At 30.6% G+C, this 22102-nt stretch overlaps 4 protein-coding genes across 8 annotated transcripts; 2 read left to right on the forward strand and 2 right to left on the reverse strand.

The window, feature by feature from the left end:
• Positions 1 to 695: 695 nt before the first annotated feature.
• Positions 696 to 3123, reverse strand: LOC126855848 (uncharacterized). Its single transcript, XM_050603862.1, is given in 4 exon segments — positions 696 to 1430; positions 1513 to 1881; positions 1883 to 2853; positions 2929 to 3123. Coding segments are annotated over 3 exon segments (1455 nt in total). The 5' UTR covers positions 2842 to 2853; positions 2929 to 3123; the 3' UTR covers positions 696 to 1303.
• Positions 3124 to 3271: 148 nt separating this feature from the next.
• On the forward strand, positions 3272 to 8109 carry LOC126855843 (protein zwilch homolog). Its single transcript, XM_050603855.1, has 16 exons — positions 3272 to 3456; positions 3516 to 3804; positions 3888 to 3983; positions 4196 to 4310; positions 4610 to 5181; positions 5262 to 5325; positions 5398 to 5536; positions 5692 to 5926; positions 5994 to 6158; positions 6234 to 6386; positions 6480 to 6684; positions 6817 to 6896; positions 7046 to 7284; positions 7374 to 7601; positions 7739 to 7851; positions 7975 to 8109. Exons 5-16 carry the CDS (start codon positions 5062 to 5064, stop codon positions 8052 to 8054), a joined length of 1821 nt encoding a protein of 606 aa, XP_050459812.1. The 5' UTR covers positions 3272 to 3456; positions 3516 to 3804; positions 3888 to 3983; positions 4196 to 4310; positions 4610 to 5061; the 3' UTR covers positions 8055 to 8109.
• A 25-nt stretch (positions 8110 to 8134) lies between these two features.
• On the reverse strand, positions 8135 to 12425 carry LOC126855842 (centaurin-gamma-1A). The gene is made up of 13 exons (XM_050603854.1): positions 11996 to 12425; positions 11575 to 11807; positions 11340 to 11481; positions 11114 to 11245; positions 10757 to 10911; positions 10519 to 10661; positions 10235 to 10430; positions 10052 to 10154; positions 9740 to 9967; positions 9544 to 9661; positions 9218 to 9430; positions 8973 to 9117; positions 8135 to 8897 (listed from the first exon to the last, which is right to left on the reverse strand). Exons 1-13 carry the CDS (start codon positions 12159 to 12161, stop codon positions 8721 to 8723), a joined length of 2151 nt encoding a protein of 716 aa, XP_050459811.1. The 5' UTR covers positions 12162 to 12425; the 3' UTR covers positions 8135 to 8720.
• Positions 12426 to 12674: 249 nt separating this feature from the next.
• On the forward strand, positions 12675 to 21342 carry LOC126855832 (protein argonaute-2-like). Of its 5 annotated transcripts, none has more exons than XR_007688291.1 (17): positions 12675 to 13038; positions 13631 to 14617; positions 15606 to 15691; positions 15808 to 16167; positions 16334 to 16534; positions 16926 to 17046; positions 17196 to 17560; positions 17635 to 17754; positions 17824 to 18097; positions 18211 to 18363; positions 18426 to 18585; positions 18664 to 18757; positions 18838 to 19001; positions 19104 to 19368; positions 19615 to 19799; positions 19879 to 20194; positions 20293 to 21342. XR_007688291.1 is itself a non-coding variant. In XM_050603827.1 (17 exons), exons 1-17 carry the CDS (start codon positions 13026 to 13028, stop codon positions 19961 to 19963), a joined length of 3498 nt encoding a protein of 1165 aa, XP_050459784.1. In that variant the 5' UTR covers positions 12675 to 13025; the 3' UTR covers positions 19964 to 21342. The 5 variants fall into 5 exon arrangements, 3 of the variants coding, with proteins under 3 accessions (XP_050459784.1, XP_050459785.1, XP_050459783.1); XR_007688292.1 differs by having other exon boundaries at positions 19879 to 20076; positions 20445 to 21342; XM_050603827.1 differs by having other exon boundaries at positions 13631 to 14020; positions 14156 to 14617; positions 19879 to 21342.
• Positions 21343 to 22102: the final 760 nt, after the last annotated feature.

The following is a 22102-nucleotide window of genomic DNA, read 5'->3' on the forward strand; positions in this document are numbered from 1 at the left end:
TTTTTAAAATTTTAGTTTGTGCCACCTCTTTACTGATTATGTTCTCCTGATACGCCACCTCTTTGGTGATCATGTTCTCCTGATACTTTTGCGGATTACAAAGCTTCAAATTTTCGCGCTTTTTAAAATTTTAATTTGTGCCACCTCTTTGCTGATTATGTTCTCCTGATACGCCACCTCTTTGCTGATCATGTTCTCCTGATACTTTTGCGGAGTTCGAAATTTCAATTTTTCGCGCTTTTTTAAAGTTTATTTATGTTATCTCCTTGCTGATGTTCTGATACTTTTGCAAATTTCAAACTTCAATTTTTTAAGGTTTTTCTATTTCTAATGCTATCTTTTTACTGATTTAATTAAAAAAAAGAAGATATGTGGGAAATGGATGTGTGGAAATTGATGGGTATGTTCAATTAGAAGACATATGCGTTTTGTATTATTAATAATGCAGTTTATTCAATACTTTTCAAAATTACAAAATATATTTTACAGAGTATTATCGATTCTCTTATAAATATACATAATTCTTTTACATTTTGCGCTTTTTATCATCGGTGTTTTATCAAATAATAAAAGAAAAAGAAATTATTTAATGTATTTTCTAAGATAGAAAGTACATTAATCTATTCGATTCCGCAATATAATATGACTTTATACGCATTCGCAGGTAAAAATAGATTGATCGCTTTCGCCATTAATTACATTTTGCACGCAGTCGTTTTTATTATTATACATAGACATTTTATTACGTAATAATATACATAGACATTTTATTACGTAATATCGGATATTAGACGCAATCGCTTTCGCTTACACTACTTTTGTACATACGCACGCACGCACAGTCATTTTTATTATTATACAAAATATATACTAACATTTTATTACATTATATATATATATATATATATATATATATATATATATATATATATATATATCGAGTATCGGAAGCAATCGCTTTTGCTGTTAAATTACATTTCTTATACACACGCACGCATACAGTCATTTTTATTATTACACTTAATGTACACTGGCATTTTATTACATATATACATATATTATGTATATACATATATTGGATATCGAATGCAATCAGATGCAATATGTGATGAATTTTTCACATTAATAAATTATATTTCTGTAGATATGCCTTATGCATATCTATAGAAAGAAAGAAAATGAAAAATACAGCTACATAAAAACAAGTATATATATAAAAAAAATATATTTATTAATAATTATCAAGATATAATCATGTCAGAAAGAAGTCGAGGATTGCTAAATGTTAAATTAAATTTAAATATTAATAATCAGATTCAGCATCAGTATCCATATCATATACAGATTCTGGTTGATTACCATCGATTTCTTCTTCACTTTCAGGTTGTGATTTGTCTTTTTGATCTAAAGCATATAGCCGCCAAGGAAATCTATAAAGCACAAAACACTTTAATATTTTTTTATAATACTTCTATAAATGTTGTGATATAAACAAATATGATGATACCACACCTTATCTTTTTATCAAAACATTCTTCAATAAAAACATGAGAGACAATTTTTGTATGATTTTTAAATTGCTGATATTTTGGTGTATTTTTAAAAGCGCAGATCAAATAAGTACATTTTTTATTAGTTGTATTTGGATCAGGTATGTATTTGGCACCCATGCTAAGAGCTTTCCTTCTAATTTCATCTCTCTGCGGATTAACATATCCACTGAGAGAGAATGTGGCATCACTGAACAATTCTTTAAATTGTTTTTTGCATTTTACAGAAACATTTGCTTTTAAAGCAATACTTTCAGTAGAGGGTGCTGGTAATCGTTGACAAGTATTGCACAACTGATCTTGCGAATCTTTACAACAATTAGAACACTTGTTTTTTCTTTTTATCATATTGTGTGTTTAATGAATCCTCCAATTTGCTTAAAGACCTTTTTTTACAAGAATCCTGAGTAATATTTTTTGTATCATTCTTGTTACCTTTATGAACGAATGTCAAAGGCACAGTGTCTCCAAAAGGAGTTGTGACAACTGTTTTTCCATTTGATACATTTTCTGCATTTCTGCTGTTTTTAGTACACGTTTTATCCTTATTTTTTGAATGCAGCTGAGTCTTATCATTTTTTCCAAAAACTTCATCAGCTTTCCCAGCTTCTAATTTTTCTAATAATGGTCTCTTTATAGGTTTAGGCTCCTCTTGACATTTAGCAAAATTTTCTATTGAGTTCCTTTTTATTTGTTCGCGTAACTCATCCTTATAATCTATCTTTTTATTTTCCGTTTTATTAAGAATTCTCTCTTTCATGATCTCCAAAGGTGTCTTCATGATATGTGGCTGTTTCAATTTAAACTTGCCAAATATATCTAAGCCTAAATCAACTGTAGGATCTGATCTTAAAATAATATATGACAATCCAAACAAGACTTTTAAATTTGCCGATTGCATGCAAGTGACTTTGATTCGATCAAATTTAATTTTCAAAATATCTGGATTTAATTCTCTTTTCGTAAATAATTGTACTTGATCCTTGAATTTATTATTGGCTGCTTCATCATTTGTCATAAATTTGTGATTCACTATAACTATCCAATTGTCTGGTTCAGATGATGTAGATCCAGTGACAATTACTACACAACTCTGAAAATTGCCAATATCAACTCCCGTAATGTAAGAAGGCTCAACTAACTGAAATATGACTTGGGCCAGCATTTCTCCCGGCTTGGCACATCGCCATGTGGCCTTCCAATTTTCTGAATTACATTGAAGAAGATTAGCAGCAGGGTACGATGGATGTTCTGAGGAACAGCTTATTATCTTTTCAAACTTAACGAGCATTTTTATAAATTCCTGTAACATTTATCTTCTCAATATTTGAAAATTAGTCTCTTAGTGTTAAAGTATTAGTCTTAGTATTTTGCTTACATTATATTGGCGAATCGTAAAGTAATTAACAATTTCTAACTCTTCTATTGAAATTTTAAGATACCACCAAATTTACATCGTTTACAAACATATCTAACATAACCTGCGTCACGAGGTTTTGAACAATAGATAAATTCTTTTTTGTATCATCTGTTACAGTGATCCTTCTTGTGTGTGTTTTCTGAATATATCGAATAGACGGAGCATTAGCTGCCCATTGGCTATAAAATAAAAAATCTTTTTTAAAGTTTCAAAAAAGTACTTGCAATAGCGACCAATCAGTACAAAGCTCTCATGCTATTGGTAACCTAATAAGAAATTTCTGAAGTCCAGAAAGTATCTCTATTCGATAGCCAATCGTATGCGAGACGTTTCTTTCTTGTCAAAAAAAGAATATCTCCAGAGACAGGCATATATATTTAAAGGATAACCGTCGGATTCGTTAAAATCCGTTGAGTGAATACACGCTCGTGATTGAATATTGAGAAGAAAAATGGAGAGAATAAGAAAATGTGAAAATTTATCTAGGTAAATAAAAGAAAAAATTAATAGAAATAGAATGGAATAATAAAGATTTAATTTTTTAGCACAAGAAGTATTGGAACGCAAACAGATTTTGAAATGTATTGTAAAACTATATGGCAAGAATGTTTAAAATACTTTCGCTCGCAAACTGAGCAGGCAATGCGAAATAAACAATGTGACGAAATTTCTACAGAGTTTAAACAACTTTATATCCGAAGTAATACTAAAAGGGATATGAAATTTAATTGTAAATGTAAAGGTAGATGTGCTTCACGTACATGTGGATGTGTAAAGAGAAGAAAAAATTGCAATTTTTTGTGTAATTGCAAACACAATACATGCCAAAACGAGGTAATATTATGGGGATTATTTTATTATAGATCTATAAAGTTTTTTAAAATATTCTATATTAAAATTAATTTTATTTATTATAGAAATCAGGAGATGATGAAAATGATACTAAAAATGATATACATGAAGCTATAGAAATAAATGAAAATGACTTTTATTCAAACAATGAATTTTTAATGGTAAGAAATTTGAATTAAATTTTCTTTTTTATTGTTGGTTCCATAAATCTTATTGAATAAAAAATTTTTTTGCATGATATTTTTTTGCCTTTAATACAATTATATTTTCCATTGCGCAAAAATGTAAAAATATGGGAACATATATATATCTTTATATGTTTCTATTTTTATATTCAATAAATGGTAATGTAATTTTATCCATCTTTTTACAGGAAATGTTTCCAGAGCTAAAACATGAATCGATACAAACAATTTTAACTAATAAAAAATTTGAAAAAGATGACATAACTGAGACTCAGGAGACATCAGGAGAAACATCTACTCACGGTATGTTTTATTAATCAATGTCATTATTATTTTTTCATTTGTGAATTTTCTTTCCTGGTCATGTTACTTTCATATATGTACTATATATGTTCTATATATGTTACTATATTTTGTTTAAATTTTTAATATGTTGATAATTAAAGATAATTAATTAAGATTCTATTGAGAAAAGCCCAGTCACGTTAAAGAAATTAATAAAATAAATTCTTATTGTTTATTTATACTTGTTTGCATGTTTAAAAATTTATTCTTTAGATACATTAGACAAAGATTAACAATTATATTTTCTATATAATCAGTTTCAGATATAAACGAAGAAAAAGTTGATTGGCAAGAACATATTGCGCAACTCATCCGTTGTAAAAAATGTAAGAGAACTTTCATGCCAAACCGCATCCAGAAACATGAGTCATGCTGTAAGGGGATTTAAAAAAATATTCTGCAAAGTATTTCTTAAAAGAATCATTTGTATAAGATTTTATGTTATAAGATTATATCTCCTGTAAATAAAATATATTTTATAATTTGATCAAAATAATGATATATGTACTGTAATGGCAAATATATAAATATATAAAAGAAATGTATGTTATGGCATGATTTGATATATAACCTTTCACTCTATATGCAATCGTGAAAAAAACCTATAGTTGATCATCTTTGAGATCACTTTGTCGATGACTTTGTAACGGTGCCATCTTTGATTCTATATTTATATAATTCAAATTAAAACCTGAATGTGCGAAATAAAATGGAACGTTTGACTGATATTTTACAGCCGCATATTCGGGCTAGTATAATTAAATTATCGTATGTAGACGAATTGTTTGTAGATCTTAAGGATAATCCTTACATCATTCTTCACAGAAATGTGAGTGCAAGAATAAAATTTTACTTTTTTTCTTACAATTTTGTATAAAATATAATCTTGTGCTTCTTTCTGTCACTCAGGCTCCTGAAACGAAATTTTCAGACTATGACAATGAAGAAAGAAGTTGCGACAAATATTCGACCAGTAATAAGGATATTAAAATTTAAAAATTAATTGTACACAGTTGAAAATACATAAAGATTAAAATTTTTTTAGAACATGACTCATCTCTCAGTGGCTCACCTCTGAAATATTCGTTTGATAATTATGAATTTGAGGACACTATTGTTGTAGCAAGACAAATTTGGCGAAAACAAGAGGAGTCATATTTACCACTGAGTAGAAATGATGCATGGTGTGTATATACAGTATATGTACATAGTCAATAAGAATTTATATATATATATATATATATATATATATATATATATATAATTAATATATAAGATACATATATAAATATTTAAAATATTTTTGATATGATAAATTGACACAACTTTTTTTTTCTAGTAATGCATTGAATGTATGTCTGGAATTCCTTGATAATAATACTTTGCCAATATTAGCTCTTTGTGATGGAAAAGATCCTAAACAAAGCAAACTTATTGGTGCCATTATTGATGAAGATTGGTTTACTACATTAGAAGCTGTTTCTACTGGTGTGACGACTCTGACTACAATAAGAAATGGACGCCAAAAAATTGTACAAGAACATCTTAAGCAATCATTTGTACAAGAACATGATGTATGTAATATAAAAATTTAATAATCAATTAGACATTTCAATATCTCTCAATTTCTAATATTCTTAGATAAAGATATCTATGCTTAATACCTTTGACTTGTTTGGGATAAAACAAGAAATGATTGATTGGAATAAGACTGCTACAAGTGATTTTGAAGGAAGTATTAACATTGTAATACATTCAAATAAATTGGTAATAAATCCTAGATCCGAGAGATCAAAAAATAATTTGGTATGTATAATTATATACAAATAGATTACATAAAAATAAAAACATGTTTCTATTTTTATACAATTATTTTTGTAGATCACTCAAATAAATGCTGGATGGAAGAATAGTTTTCTAAAAGAACTACGATGCCAATTACTCTTATTAGTCCAATATTTATCAATAATAGATGAGTACAAAAAAAATATCCAGATGCAAAAACCAATAAAATTTTCGACACCATATTCAAAGGTAGACAGATTTCTGTATTTTCTATAAATATGTTCTAATTTTATATAATTTTCTTTCACTTCATTTATTGTATTATGCACTTTAATATTGTAGGAATATAATGTTATAATGGAAGAATTAAATCTTTTGTTAAATGGAGACTTTAATTTCAAAAGATCTAATAAAAGCAATGTCAAGGGAATTGATCATATAAATAAGAAAAATATTGATATTGATGCAAAACTATTAGAACGAGTGCAAAATGTATTTTTGAGAGACAATGTAGATTTTACTGATCATTTGTGGGAAATACTTATGAGTAAGCTTTTTCTTTGCGAGCAAAAATTGATTATATATATATATATATATATATATATATATATATATATATATATATATATATATATACTTATTAATTTTGTCTTTTTTTCATTTCAACATATACAAAAAGAGACTTCACAATATTCACAAATGATAAACTGTATTGAAATAATTCTGGAGAAAATTTTTGAACAGGAATTTATACCACAGGTAATCAAAAATATATTCCTATCTGCAATTACATCATCAAAATATTCATATATTATGTCATATATCTCAATGTATATTCTCATGTATCATCTCAATGATACAATAAAAAAAATAAATTTTTACACAAGTCCTTTTTGCATCTTTGTCAGATCAATGACACAAATTCAACAAGACTTATAAAATGTACTTCTAATCTGCATCATCAAGATACAATATCCCATTTACTAGCAGGAAGCGTACCATTAGAACTTATTGTAGATATGGGATTTGAAAAGCTTAGACGAGACTATTTATATATCTTGAGAGGAGCGCGATTTGTTGATTTACACGATGTACGACAGAAATTAATAGATATATCTTCTGGAATGTTCAATACGGAAAATTATAGGTAATGCGCACACATATATACACAGGAATATTTATCTATAAATTAAAAAGATTATATTTTTAATTAACATTAATGTAATTTTATTGTAGAAAAAAATTGGTTACGTTGGCACAAATTCATCTTTGTTTGGAATGCATGTTACTTATTGAAGGGCATCTAGAATGTTCAATTGAAAATTTGCAAGATCTATTTGCTTATGCTTACAAAGAATTTGTTTCTGCACAGTCTCCTTTGCAAGATTACACTGAACTGTGTAGCCGAATTTTTACTTTAATGATGCCTCTACCCAACAAATTAGTTAATGAGTTAAACAAGATGTATGTAGATTCAATCTTATAGTGTCATTCATATAAAAATGTTCAAAAGCATTTTTTTTTCTTTGTGCAGATGAAATAATATATAATTGTAGGAAATGGTATATAAAACTCACGTATATATATTAATTTTATTTCAGGGATCCTTCTGTATGCAGAACCTCTATTTCATCTCAGTCTGCCGCATTGAAACTAACAACTACTACTTATTATAGTAAAATGCCTATTTTTCCAATGGATATGTATCCTATTGGTAAAGCAAATAGTTTCAATTAAAGTATCAATTAAAATCTTCGAAAATTTGTGTTGTGCTATATATGATTGAATTCTTATTGTAGTTTACTTATCTATTCTGTTTGTCTTTCTTTCTTTTCAGATAATGCAAATACACAGGAAGAAAGTCTGGTTTATGGTATAAGCGCAACATCATCATCGACGAAATATAAAAAACTATGAAACGCAATGCTTCTGCATTAATGTTGGAGAAACAAAATAAAATTTCAGAGCTGATACAATTTTGAATAAATTGAACATAATGTTGAAAATAATTAAAACATTTAATTAATAATTAATAAAATAAAACTTATATAAAAGCACTTGTCAAATACAATTACATGTATTAGGTATATAAATATAACTACATTTATGAGTGTTTGTACTCTCAGTCATTGACAATATACACTCGAGCATGCAATTAGTCATTCTCCAAGATTGACACAAATCTTATTTCAATATCATATTGCAAAGTGTTTTTTCTTTCTTTTTTTTTAAGGATTATTTTTAATATACAAAAGTATATATGATATTTAAAATTTTCGTCCAATAAGAGATAAATTTCGATATTAAAAATGAATTCGTTATACGTACAATATAAACTTTTTACAGAATGCATAAATAACATTATATGTTGATCATTATTATATTCCAATCTTGTTCAATATACTTTGATGGCTTTCTCAAACCAATGTCACTTTAAAACGATAAAATCTTTTCTTGTTAGCCACTAAATAAAGCATGGCTTTATATATAAGTAAGTACACAAGTATTAACAACGTATCATAACGTGTCATTATGAAAAATGCAGGCAGGGTGATTAAGGCATATTTTTTTTTTTTTCGGGCTTTAATACTGAGATGCATCTGCATCGTCCATACCAGAGACACTTGCTTGTTCTAATACCTCGAGGAGCTTCTGCATTTCCATAGAGTCAGACGAATTGTCAAGCGTTCTTTCCAAAGCTCGCACATACGACATGCATGTTCGTCCTTCATGATCTAGATTCTGTGGATTCGCTTTATGCTGCAAAATTTGCAATGACCTAACTAGAGCATAAATTCCACATCTCCGTTTCAACTAAAGCTAGAAAAAACATACCCATATTAAAAGTTGCGCCATTGCTAAATTTCCGGTTGCGCATGCCAAATGTAACGGTGTTCTCAGATCTTCCGTGCTAACCGAAATATTTATATCCTCGTAACTACACCGGGCCAAGCATAATGTGAATGCTCGCATATCTCCTCTGTATATTCAAAGATGACAGATTGCAAGAATATACACAATTAACTGATTTCAAATTCCATAAATTTCATTAAATATGTATCATTAAATAAGTATCTTACCGACAAACAGAATCGATGAGCAATTTCCCTAAAGAAATGTTCGGATTAATCGGTGGTAGAAAGAGTTTGTCTTCGTATTTCCATCTTATCCATTGTTCTTTCTCTTCCCTAGATGAATCTGAGGCTGGCTTTTGCTTCCCATTTAAACAATATTCCCAGATACTGTTAGCTATATCGTTGCCGAGGGCTAGCATGACGCTTAGGTGACCTGCGCTAAAATCATTGTTAAAGATGTATTTTTAAATAAAGGATATTATTAATACAAGAAACAACTTAATTAAACGCGTGTTATGTAGCACGTGTACAAAGTTTTGCATTATACTTACGACCAATCATCTAAATCTAATGATCGAACTTTAGATATGTGCGAACCTAAATTTCTGTGAATACCAGAACACTCGATGCACATCAGCACACCCAAATTAAGACTGGCCCAATCGGGATCTAAAATAAATAAAGACATGTAATTCGCGCGATATAATTGATTCTACGATAATTAGTAAGAAAAAAATCTTCACTTACTCGGTGCACCGCAGTCGACGCATGCATCATTTCCTGAAACTTTGTTCTTTATACAATGCATCTTAAAAGCGTCGGTTTCATTCTTCTTATCGCCGTCGCTATTTTGTAAGCTCGATAGGATTTGTTGCTCTATTGCAGCAATCCAGTTGTCTCTATCTTCAGCATTGTTTGCCTCAAAGTGCCAAGTTTTGTTTTCCAAGGAGATAATAGAAAATTCGAAACTGTCTTCTGAAAAAAGCCATATTTTACAATAGATAAAATTATATAAAAAATTTTAAATATACTTGTAAAAAGTATGAAAAGGTATAATACCTTGAGCATTGTAGGACTTGGAACCTTTTGGTGTTTTACCAGGCACCTTCACAGTAACATATTGCAAAAGTATTTCTTTGCCATTACTATCGTTCATATAATCCTGAAAATGTCTTCTTGTAAATCAGATCATATAAATAAGTGTAAAATAGTAATAAATTTTATGTAATAATGAATAATTACATGTAAGCTTGAATGATACGTCAAACGACCATCCTCTAACAATGTAACATACTTCTTCTTCCATTCCTTCAAAGATTTGCTACTTCGTTTAAACAAGTAACCTTGTTTAACTGGTATTTCTCTACCAACACCCATTTCGCCCATGTATTTCTCCTTTTTAGATGGTGTAAATATATTCGATTTTCTTCTAAATTTCCTGGAAAATAAAAAAATATGTATTAGTTGTTAGATCAATACAATATTTGGGGAAGTAAAAAAAAAAAGAAAGATTGTATTGTTTAAACCTAATAGTAGTTGGTGTTAAAATCGACGTTCGTAATTCCCCATGTTGATTTTGTACATCATGAAAATTATCATTTAGCAATCCCGAATCGTTGGGCACGGAATTATTATGAATCGATCGACAATCTTCGTCTTTTTCCGTAATCTATTAAAGAATGAAATGTTTTAATAATCTTAATTTTCAATTATTTGCTTATAGCTGCGATAAAATTAGCTGCAGATAAAATTATTCGCATTTACTTTCAATGAATTTGAGGTCTCCATCTCTTTGTTTTGAAGTTGCACATTTTTAGAAGTAACAGGGACTGGAAACTTAATATCATTCTCTGTACTGTGTTGGCATACATCACATGGAAAATGTTTCATCGATATATTACGTATGATTTTTTGACACACTAAAAATTTTTGTTATTAAGCAGTGTTGCCAAAATATGTAATGTTTTATAATTGATAAAATATATATGTATATACACACACACACACACACATCACGCATATGCGCGCACACTACACTACATATATATATATATATATATATATATATATATATATATATATATATATGATTATTTTTTTGTAAATAATATATATTCTTACCATCTTGAAATACTCTTTCAACATTTAAGCCATAAATAGCGCATGTTTCATAATAAGGGCATCTTAGATCACAAGCCAGTTTTCGCGGTCTAACATCTTTTATAACACGAGGATTACTGTCATTAATCGAATCTAGAAAATTAAGAATTCAGCAAAATGATATTTGTAATAAATAAAAAAAATTCTGTAAGAAAATGTACACTTTGTATGCGTACAATGTACGCACCTTGTACACCTACAAGTATTTTTGGTACTTCTGACATATTCCGAAAAGAACACATTCTATTATAAAAACTGCAAACTATAGAAAAGCTCTCTTCATTTTCTAAACTGAATACGAGTAATAAAGCATCTATCCAAGACGAAAACTGAAACCAATAAGATTTATTAGTTATATTAACAATCAGCTCAATTATTGTATTATTTTAATATGTAAAATAAAATGTGATTTTGTTGCATACTTGAGCCTCTGGCACACCACCTTCATCTCTGATTAAAAGTAGATAACTCTGATCATTAATAAAAATTTCCTTTTTAAAACGACCACCTTCTGGCGATTCTTCATGCATAAAGGAGCCAGTAAGGTACCTGTGAACAAGAGCCGATTTTCCCGAGTCTGAGGAACCAATGATTCCCAAATGCAATTCTGGAACATCCCTCGCCAGGGTCCATTCATGACTATTGACGAAGGAATCTGAAGCACAAATTTACATTATGGAGTAATAGTATATAAAGTAACAATATTAATATAATATTACTAATATTATTAATATAATATTACTATACTATTTTTTATAATATATGCCAATTATCGTTGTATAGAATGAATATTTACACCACTGAGGAGTGGAATATAAAATCATCGAGAATGTACATACATACCTTCTATCGCCACGACATGCTCGCGAATTTGCTTCGCGATGTGCGCATCGGGCACGAGCTCTATTAGATCATAAATGGCATATATCGACGGATGAACGCTCTCGAAACGTTGTATTTCCTGCCTGATAGCGAGAGAATGATCGTGCCCGCTCTGGCCAGTTGTCATTTTCTCAACGTCCGATTTTCCTCGACCTTCGACGGTCTATCACATTAACGGCATAGCTTCAAGACGCATCGCGGAAGATAGAATAAATTCGCGTAAAAATTCGACGAGCTTGTCCACCGATCTCGCCTAACATATGTCAAATTCGAATATTTATAAACATTACCGTCGATCTCGAGATCGACAAGATTGGTTATGTGCACACACACTCTCGCAATCGAAAGCGAACGCGCAGTTCTCATGGAGATTGTCGCTGGCACCTCTGAACAATATGGCCGATTTCATTCGTGCACCCGAGTATGCGCGTTCCAAAATTTACTTCTCGGAACAAACTTTTCATTGACCAGTAGAAATCAAGAAATTTTTTGTTTCCTTTATCCCGATTAGTCAATCGGAAGCTGGAGGGGAATTTTGGAACGCAACTCAGCAAGTACTGTGACTACTTTACGCGCATGCGCAGCAACGGTAGGATAAAGACGTCAACTGACGTTTCACGTCAATGATATTTCAGAACGATTGTAAATATAAACATCGGGATACCACCATTTGCTTCTCGCCGTGACAGTGCGAAACACGGCCGTGAGACTCTCAAGAGAGAGGGATTTTGTAAAGTGATTTCATAAAATCAGGGGAATTTTATTTGTGCTACAATTCTTGTACGTATCCTGTTGATAAAAGAATCTGTAATCGAGGAGCTTCGACATTCAAGATCCAACTTTTACGCGAGACGATCTACGTCATTTGTCAACGATCGTAATCTTCGTAATTGCAACGCATATGGAAGTCATTGTTAGATTATTCTAATCAGCAAGTAATTTGAGAAAGATCTGATCTTTGAGAAGCTCGTTTGACACGAACTAAAACAAGATGGGTCGAAAAGGTATATATTAGTCATCCTTACGACCATTGAAGGGATCATTTCGCAAATTTATTTTTACGCAAGTTATATCATTCAATAATTAATTAATCACGTAATAATGATTCATTCTTTTGTTACCTTAAAATTATTTGTTGGGACTAAAAGGGGAACTTTAGCTTATAGAAATAATTATATAAAATAAATAACATATTTCTATTCAACAAAGTTTATATAATTTGATTTTCATGTTTTAATGTTATAATATCTCAATATTATGACAATAAACAAAAATCAATATATGAATGGTCTATTTATATTTCTATGCATTTTTTACTTAAAATTCTGTACTTAGAATCTGCTTTTTTTTCTCTCTTTCTCTCCAACGCTAATATATATATCTTGTTTTAAATGCAAGAAGTTTAGGAAGTTTCAGCAACATAAAATAAGCTCTATATTAACTTATCTTTAAAACATATATTGACAATTTCTTTCTATACATTCTTGTGCTTATAAGAGAAAATTGAAAGAACGTTTATTTTAAACAGAAAAATTGAATCTAATTGTTTTCTGATGATGTTTAAAATGTACAAGAGATATATAATATGTATTATAGGAAAAAAGAAGAAGCAAAGCACTGAGGAAGAAACTGCATCAACTTCAAAAGCTAGTTCTAGTGAGCAATTACGAAAGGAACAAACACAGCAGAAAGAACAAGAAAAACAAATAGCTCAGGGTTTACCACAGAAGCAGCAAATACCATCAGGTCCACCTCAACAACCTGAACCTCAGCTACAAGGAGCATGGGGCCAACCTCGATCACAGCAGCAAGCACCACCACCATTACAACAATCAGGAGCACAAGGACCACTGCAACAAGGAGCATGGGGCCGACCGCAACAACCAGCAACACAAGCTCCACAATCGCAAGGAGCATGGGCTCAACCTCGCCCGCAGCAGCAAGTATCGCGAGGCCCACCATCATCACAACAACCAGGAGCACAAAGTCCCCTGCAACAACAAGGAGCATGGGGCCGATCACAACAACCAGCAGCACAAACTCCACAACCGCAAGGAGCATGGGGCCAACCTCGATCACAGCAGCAAGCACCACCACCATTACAACAATCAGGAGCACAAGGACCACTGCAACAACAAGGAGCATGGGGCCGACCGCAACAACCAGCAGCACAAGCTCCACAACCGCAAGGAGCATGGGGCCAACCTCGATCACAGCAGCAAGCACCACCACCATTACAACAATCAGGAGCACAAGGACCACTGCAACAACAAGGAGCATGGGGCCGACCTCAACAACCAGCAGCACAAGCTCCACAACCGCAAGGAGCATGGGCTCAACCTCGCCCGCAGCAGCAAATATCACGAGGCCCACCATCATCACAACAACCAAAAACACAAGGTCCACCGCAACAACAAGGAGCATGGGGGCAATCACATCAACCAACAGCACAAGCTCCACAGCCGCAAGGAGCATGGACTCAACCTCAATCACAACAGCAAGTACTACAAGGCCCACTACCACAACAGCCAGGTCCATCCCAGCAAGGAGCATGGGTTCAATCACTACCACACCAAGTTCCATGTAAAATATTTTTTCAATATATCTAATTTTAAAAATGTACCGTTAAAATATTTTACATAAATTTATGAATTTTTTTATATATGTGTCACATAAGTCTATATTATTGGCTAAAACTTATGGATGTTTGGGAGAAATCTTTAGCGACAATTATCTCAATTCTGTGTACATATATACTTGTGCATGTACAGGAGGGAGAGTTTCATAAAAGGTGGGCAAAACTTTAGTAATGAATTTCTAATGCTTAGAGAAGAAAAAAAATTATATCAACATAGGTCCGGAAATGATGATTAGTTTCTGAATTATTAAAGTTTTTGAGAAACCAAAATTTACCGTCTTAGACCCATTTAAAGACATCGATGATGTTTTTCAAGCAATCGTTGGCCTATGTTTAGGCCTATGTTGGCCTATTCTCGCGATGTATTTGTCTTGTTTAGAGTTCCACATTTTTTTATATATACACGAATATTCTGTTGTACGTGAGTCGCTGAACGAATGTTGAAGAATGCTGAAACATACTTTTTCATACTTTTAGTATCATCCAATTCATTAGATGATACGCGTCACGCCAGAAATTTAGAAGCGTGGAGTTCAATGAGATAATGAGCTAAGACTTGTATTGAGATATATTGAACATTTCCTCTAAAGAGCTAGCACTAGACTATGTACATATTCGCAATTTGTGATTCGTAATTCGTGAACGGTATAAAGAAATATGTAGTTGAATTTGACGAATCCTCCATCTACATTATTCACGAATTATAAACGAATTGCGAATGCACGCATATCTGCCGCTTAAGACGATGTGACGAGAATTGTGTCACAAAAACTTTAATAACTCAGAAACTAATCATTTTTGAGCTTATGCTAATGTAACTTTTTTTTCTTCTCTAAGTATTAGAAATCCATTAGTGAAATGTTACTCACCATTTATACAATACCCTGTATATACATATAAAATTGTACTTTTATTCTTTTGCAATTAATATAGGTGGTGGTGGTGGTGATTCTAAACTAGCAACTGGCAAAGCTGATACACAGCAACAACAGCAACTAACAACAAGTACACAATTCGAGGTACAACAATTATGGATTAATTATTTACATAATTATGAAGAATATCTGTTAAATAGATTTTCATTTAATATCTCATTCATGTCAATTCATGAAGTGATTTTTTTTTTTTTTTTCAGTTATCTCAAATATCTCTGAGAGATCCATTAAAGCAGGCAAAAACCTCTCAAAAAGCAAAAATGACGTCTAGTGCAATGAAACAATATCAACTTGCTATACCGAGAAGGAAGGATCCTATGAAAGCTGGAACAAAAGGAATACCAATTCGTGTTTATACGAATATGTTTGAAATTATATTTAATAAAAATTTTGTGACAAATGCCGTACATTATGATGTAGATATTACGCCTATTGCTTCAAAAACTTTATATAGAAAAGTTTTTGAACAATGTAGAGCTAATAATTTTAAAAACAGATATCCGGCATTTGATGGCAAGAAAAATGCATACAGTGCAAATGATCTACCTTTTGAGAATTTTGTAAGTAATACACAACATACATGCATATTTTTATAATATAATTATCTGTGAAAAATAAGGTATATGAATTAAATTGATCAATATTTAATTCTGGAATTCTATAAGCACAAAATAAATTTTTCATTTGTTTCTTAATCGTAGTAATCTTTTTTATTATTTTATCTAGATGGAAACTAATATTGAAGTTTATGATCCTGAACGTGAGAAACAAAGAACATTTAAAATTACTTTAAAGAAAGTGGCTAACATTGATCTTAGCTGGATAAAAAATTTACGCCCTGGTCTGGATGAAGCTGACAGAGATCAAACTAGTATACAAGTTTTGGATATCATCATGCGTCATGCACCTGAATCACGATTTTTGAGTGTAAGTAATTAATAATGATTGTAATTAATATATATACATACTATTTTTTATATAATTATAACGAGTAATATGTGACTAACTAATTTATATATATATATATATATATATATATATATATATACTATTTTTATATAATTATAACGAGTAATACGTGATAAACTAACTGCACATCTATATCACAAAAAAAAATATATGTATATGTATTATATAATACTATAATATTGTTTGAATATAAGAATGTAATTTTTCTTTTACAAATTTATACTTTTCAAAACGCGATTTAATAAATAGAACAGATGTGTATAAATACATTATACATACTTGTTCTTTATTGTTTATTAAATCGCGTATATATGATTAATGATATAAAATATATTATGTATTATTATAGGTTGGAAGATCATTATTCTGGAAAATAGATAATTCAGAACCATTAGGTGGTGGTTTAAGTCTATCACGCGGTGGATTTTCATCGGCTATACTTGGCTGGAAACCATATATAAATATAGATGGTAAAATATTATATTAATTAATACATTTAAATGATACATAGACTTTACAAAAACTTTCGGGCTGTAAATTATTTTTATAAATTATAAATATTTCTAAAAAATATAATTTTATCTATGTGTAATATTTATTGTATTTCGATATTTTTTAGTTGTTCATAAAGGATTTCCTACATCTCAGAGCGTTATCGATTTAATGGTTGAGCTTACGAGATCAAGAGGCTCTCTAACTGCAGCAGACGTGAATGATAGACGGAATCGGGATAAAATAGAGAAATTTTTGAAGGGTTTAAAAGTAACTTATCAAATACCTGGTCAATCAAATACAAAACGAACGTATCGATTAAATGGATTAGGTCCAAATGCTATTCAACATCAATTCCCCTATGAAGGATCAAGGATAACAATAGTAACATATTTTGCGCAAGCAAAAAAATACAAATTGCGTTATCCTGATTTGCCTTGTCTTTGGGTGGGCGCAACAAATAGGGCAGAAAAAATTTATTTGCCCGCCGAAGTACGTAAGCCATTTTATATTTGTTACAAATGATTGAGTATGACTGATTGAAATATTACCTCAAATATTTACAGTTATGTACCATTGTGTCTGGTCAGTCTATTAACAAAAAATTGGATGAAGAACAAACTACCAAAATGATTAAATACGCAGCGACGCCTGCACCTATTCGTAAACAAAGAATAGAAAGTGCGGTAAGAGCAGATTTCATATTGTTGTATTAAAAATATTAAGTCATAATTTATAACATAATACATTTGTAGTTTGCAATGATTGAAGTAAATAATAGCCTCACTATGAAACAAGAGTTTCATCTGGCTGTGAATCCAGAAATGAAACAAGTGAATGCTAGGATTTTACCTGCACCAGTATTACAATATAATGAAAGAATAGCAAGAGTGAACAAAGGAATATGGCAAATGCAAACATTCCTGAGAGCTAGTAATTTAGAAAAAGACACATGGACTATTCTTGATTTGAGTAACATTATAATGAGCAATTTTACAAATGAGTTTGTAAAGTCATTGAGGCAATGTGGTAAGTATATGAAAAAAAAGTTAAAATATTGAAATTGTGCATTACTATATGGACATTTTCATAAGAAAATGCAATGTATTTATTAATTCATATTGAATTGTTTATTTCTGTAGCAACCGAAGTTGGTATGGTTATTGGAGAACCTCAAACTCCATTCAAAATTTTAGAATCGCACAATACTGCAGAAATCAGTGACTATTTTAAATCAAAAAGAGGCTTAAACTTGATAATAGTTATCATACCAGATCATACAAACACAACATACGGTATAACTTTCTAAATATTTTCTCATCCTGATTGCAAATTTAAAATTATTTATATATTTCAGGCAAAGTAAAACAAATTACCGAGTTAAAAGAAGGTATTTTAACACAGTGCATAAAGGTTAAGACTGTGAAGAAAAACAGTTACTCGGCAGTAAAAAATATTCTTCTAAAGATAAATTCAAAACTAAACGGTGTTAATCATGTAATCAATGCACAATCTATGTAAGTAATACTTGTGTTTTACTGTTTTATGAAAAAATATTTTTAACTTTTCTATAATTTTTCTTTTTTTTTTTTTAGACCACAATGTTTAAAAAGTAACGACTGTATGCTTGTTGGTGCCGATGTGACACATCCATCACCTGATGCTATTAATATACCCTCTATAGCAGCCGTGAGTATAACTATTAAATAGTGTTTTTTTCTTTTATATGAATAATATGTGTACATTAATAAAAAATATCATTAATTTAGGTTGCTGCAAGTAGTAATACTTCCGCCTTCCAGTATAATATTGCTCTTAGACTTCAACAACCCAAAGAAGAAATGATTTTAGATCTTGAAGAAATAATAATATCGCAACTACAGATCTATCGGCAGAAAACATCACGTCTGCCTAATAAAATTATCTATTACCGGTGTGTATTGTCTAATAACATTGTTTGATGTTGTGCAGAAAATTTATAAGATTATAAATTATTTGTCATATATCTATAATTGCACAATATTTTAATGTATAGAGATGGGGTTAGTGAAGGACAACTTGCTCAAGTTATGCACTTCGAAATAAATGCCATTAAACGTGCGTGTACGAGAGAGAAGGCCGGTAATATTCAAATTACTTGCCTGGTTGTTCAAAAGAGACATCATGTGCGTCTTTTCCCAACGCGTGATGCGGATTCGGACGACAAAAATAAAAATGTGAAAGCAGGCACGATTGTCGATACTGAAATTACTCACCCAAATCACATCGATTTTTATCTCGTTTCACATGCGAGTATTCAGGTAAGATCTGGAAAATAAAATTTTTTTATATAACCAAATATATATTTCAACATTGAAGAAAAACATTGAGATATAAAATCTATACTGATACTGATATAAAATCGATGTAATAATTGACTTATATTATCAATAAACATATAATTATAATTATCGATTGTAAGAAACATTAAAATATATCAGTAGTAATCAAATTTAGGAAATGTATTTCTTCAATCGGTGAGTAAAATTTATATTACTTAAATGCAGGGTACGGCAAGGCCTACAAAATACAGATGCATATGCAATGAATCTAATTACACGGAAGATGATATTGAAGAATTAACATACTACCTTTGCCATATGTATGCACGATGTACGAGAGCAGTAAGCTATCCTGCACCAACTTACTATGCTCATTTAGGAGCTTATCGTGGAAGAGCCTTGATAGAAGGGTAAGCGATCAATTACGGTATAAATAATGCAGATCTATTATAATTTCGATAATTTATGTGGCAATGTTTCTATTTGCAGAGTTAATATTCGCTTGGATAATTTAGCTGAAGAGCAGGAACGATTGTGTATGAAAATGGAAAGAACACCAATGTGTTTTGTTTAAAAAAAAAAATCAGGATCTGTTGCTTTCCGAAGATTACACAATTGCTCTGTATTTGCTTAATATCTTTAATTATAGTTTAATTTTTTTAACGATATAAGCGGATATGAGTTTATTATATAAATACTTCTTCTTCTTCCGCTTGAAATAGGCTTAGAGCCTGTTTTTTCCGATCATTTCGCCTCGCGAGGCACAATTATCGGTTCTGTGAGCGTCAAATGCTTCTTATCGGGGGTAGGTTGCTGGCCTTGTCCCCGAACCCTTCTTTTTTAACCCGGGCTTGGGACCGGCTGCGTTAGATAGTGAATTAATTCATTCGCCATCCGTTGCAGGCAAGATACTCTCAGCAGGTTTTTGTCATTGCCTGCCGAGAGGTGGCGACCGTGAAATCCTACGATATTTTTAAGCTCGGGCTGGATTTGAACTTGAGATCTTTGGCATAGAAGAAAGTAAACACACATCTCTTTGCGTCACGATCGCCACATATATAAATACTTTAAATGATTAAATTTCTTATTTCAGTTAATTGATAGTAACACTTTGGTGTGGAAATGTATCTCTAATATATCTATATATCTATATGTCAAATTCGGTCGATGAAAAAAGTTATAATTGTTATTCCTTGTTTATATTTTATATTTGGAATTGTCATATTCTTGAATAATTACCTTGCCACAGTAATAATTATCATAAATTTTCTCTTAATAATTATTACTGTCAAGACTTTTATTGTTGTTCTTTTATTATTAATTATATTCGACATCAATATTCTAAATTATTACTGTCATTAAAAATTCAATACATATAGAGATGCAGAATCTACACCAAAATATATAAACATATGTATATGTTTGTATCTATAATTAAAATTTTTCATGTTTTTTTTTCTATATATTTGATTATTATATATTTGATAACTTTATAATCTGTCCACACATACAATATATGTGTGTATGTATGTGTAGTTTGCACTTAACATAATTTGCATTATCTTTTTTCTTATTGTTACTTATGAGTTGGTTTATATTCCTAACAATTGTAATATTGTGTTTATACTGTTAATTACAGTACAAGTAATATTACAATGTTTATTATTGCAATTGTACAATTTACAAACAATTACAATTATTGTTTATACAATTGTATATTATTTTTATATATATTACTATAACGTTAAATGATATATGTTTCGCGTGTTTACATACGTGAATCACGAAATAATATGTCACAGGATTTTCATATATACATATTACGAGTAAAGTTTCCTAACTCTGATTCTAATTTGTGTTTTTATAAATAGGATAATAAAAGATAAAGTTAGATAAGAAATTATTTCTGAAATTGTGTATATGTTAAAGAAAAATAAATAATCTAAAAAAGAATATTGTTATCGTATTTAAAATAAAAGGAAATTTTACATAAGAAATCGTAAATATGTGTATTTCAACATATTTACTGAGAGAAGAATGTGATTGTGCATTGGTCTCATTCTGGTGCATTTATATATAGTATCTATCATAATGATTGTATTGTAGGTTTCGACAGTCCTTTTCCCCCCAGATTAGGTGCGATCGGGGATAAAAATGGAAGAAGGATGTTGAGTATAGAGAGAAAAGAAGTTCAAGACGAAATAATTTATAACGCGCGACACCCACATGGTTTTCACGATGAAGACCATGTATGGACGTGTGACGTCAACGTTACTTTTGCGTTTATCAACGTGTGCATGCATGTAGGCGCTCGACAGGGCATAGAAGGCAAAGTCCGTGGGAGAACTAAAGAATCGGGGCCCGACATATCTGTGCGATCGATCGATCGACGATCATACCTTGAATTCGATGTATGCGTGGCTTATTCTATCTCATTGTCGATTTCTTTCGACAAAAGATGATTTGTAAACGATGCAACAGGATCTAAAAATATAAAAACACTTTGTAGTCTGAAATTCTGGATTTCAACAATTTTATATCTCGAATGCTAGATTTATGTAATTGGATTTTGCCTATAAAAATGCCTGTTTATATTTTTGAGACGCAGTAGGATGCACAAATGCGATTTTTATTTTTAGAGATCTGACTTTTGTTTCAATGTGAAAGTGAAACAAAGGCACAACGATAATTTTAAAATAGCTAAGGGGCAAGA

This window comes from Cataglyphis hispanica, chromosome 17 (genome assembly GCF_021464435.1).
Source record: "Cataglyphis hispanica isolate Lineage 1 chromosome 17, ULB_Chis1_1.0, whole genome shotgun sequence".
Lineage (NCBI taxonomy): Eukaryota > Metazoa > Arthropoda > Insecta > Hymenoptera > Formicidae > Cataglyphis > Cataglyphis hispanica.

Excerpts from the sequence above, each read along its gene's own strand:
- LOC126855843 (XM_050603855.1), top strand. The coding sequence starts at position 5,062 with ATGGAACGTTTGACTGATATTTTACAGCCGCATATTCGGGCTAGTATA. Across the intron at positions 6,897-7,045 it reads AACAGGAATTTATACCACAG|ATCAATGACACAAATTCAAC; the intron begins GTAATCAAAAAT and ends CATCTTTGTCAG. Across the intron at positions 7,602-7,738 it reads GTTAATGAGTTAAACAAGAT|GGATCCTTCTGTATGCAGAA; the intron begins GTATGTAGATTC and ends ATTTTATTTCAG.
- LOC126855842 (XM_050603854.1), bottom strand. The coding sequence starts at position 12,161 with ATGACAACTGGCCAGAGCGGGCACGATCATTCTCTCGCTATCAGGCAG. Across the intron at positions 11,808-11,995 it reads GCATGTCGTGGCGATAGAAG|ATTCCTTCGTCAATAGTCAT; the intron begins GTATGTATGTAC and ends TTTGTGCTTCAG. Across the intron at positions 11,482-11,574 it reads GTGGTGTGCCAGAGGCTCAA|TTTTCGTCTTGGATAGATGC; the intron begins GTATGCAACAAA and ends TATTGGTTTCAG.
- LOC126855832 (XM_050603826.1), top strand. Across the intron at positions 17,561-17,634 it reads AAATTTATTTGCCCGCCGAA|TTATGTACCATTGTGTCTGG; the intron begins GTACGTAAGCCA and ends AAATATTTACAG. Across the intron at positions 19,800-19,878 it reads GGAAGAGCCTTGATAGAAGG|AGTTAATATTCGCTTGGATA; the intron begins GTAAGCGATCAA and ends TTCTATTTGCAG.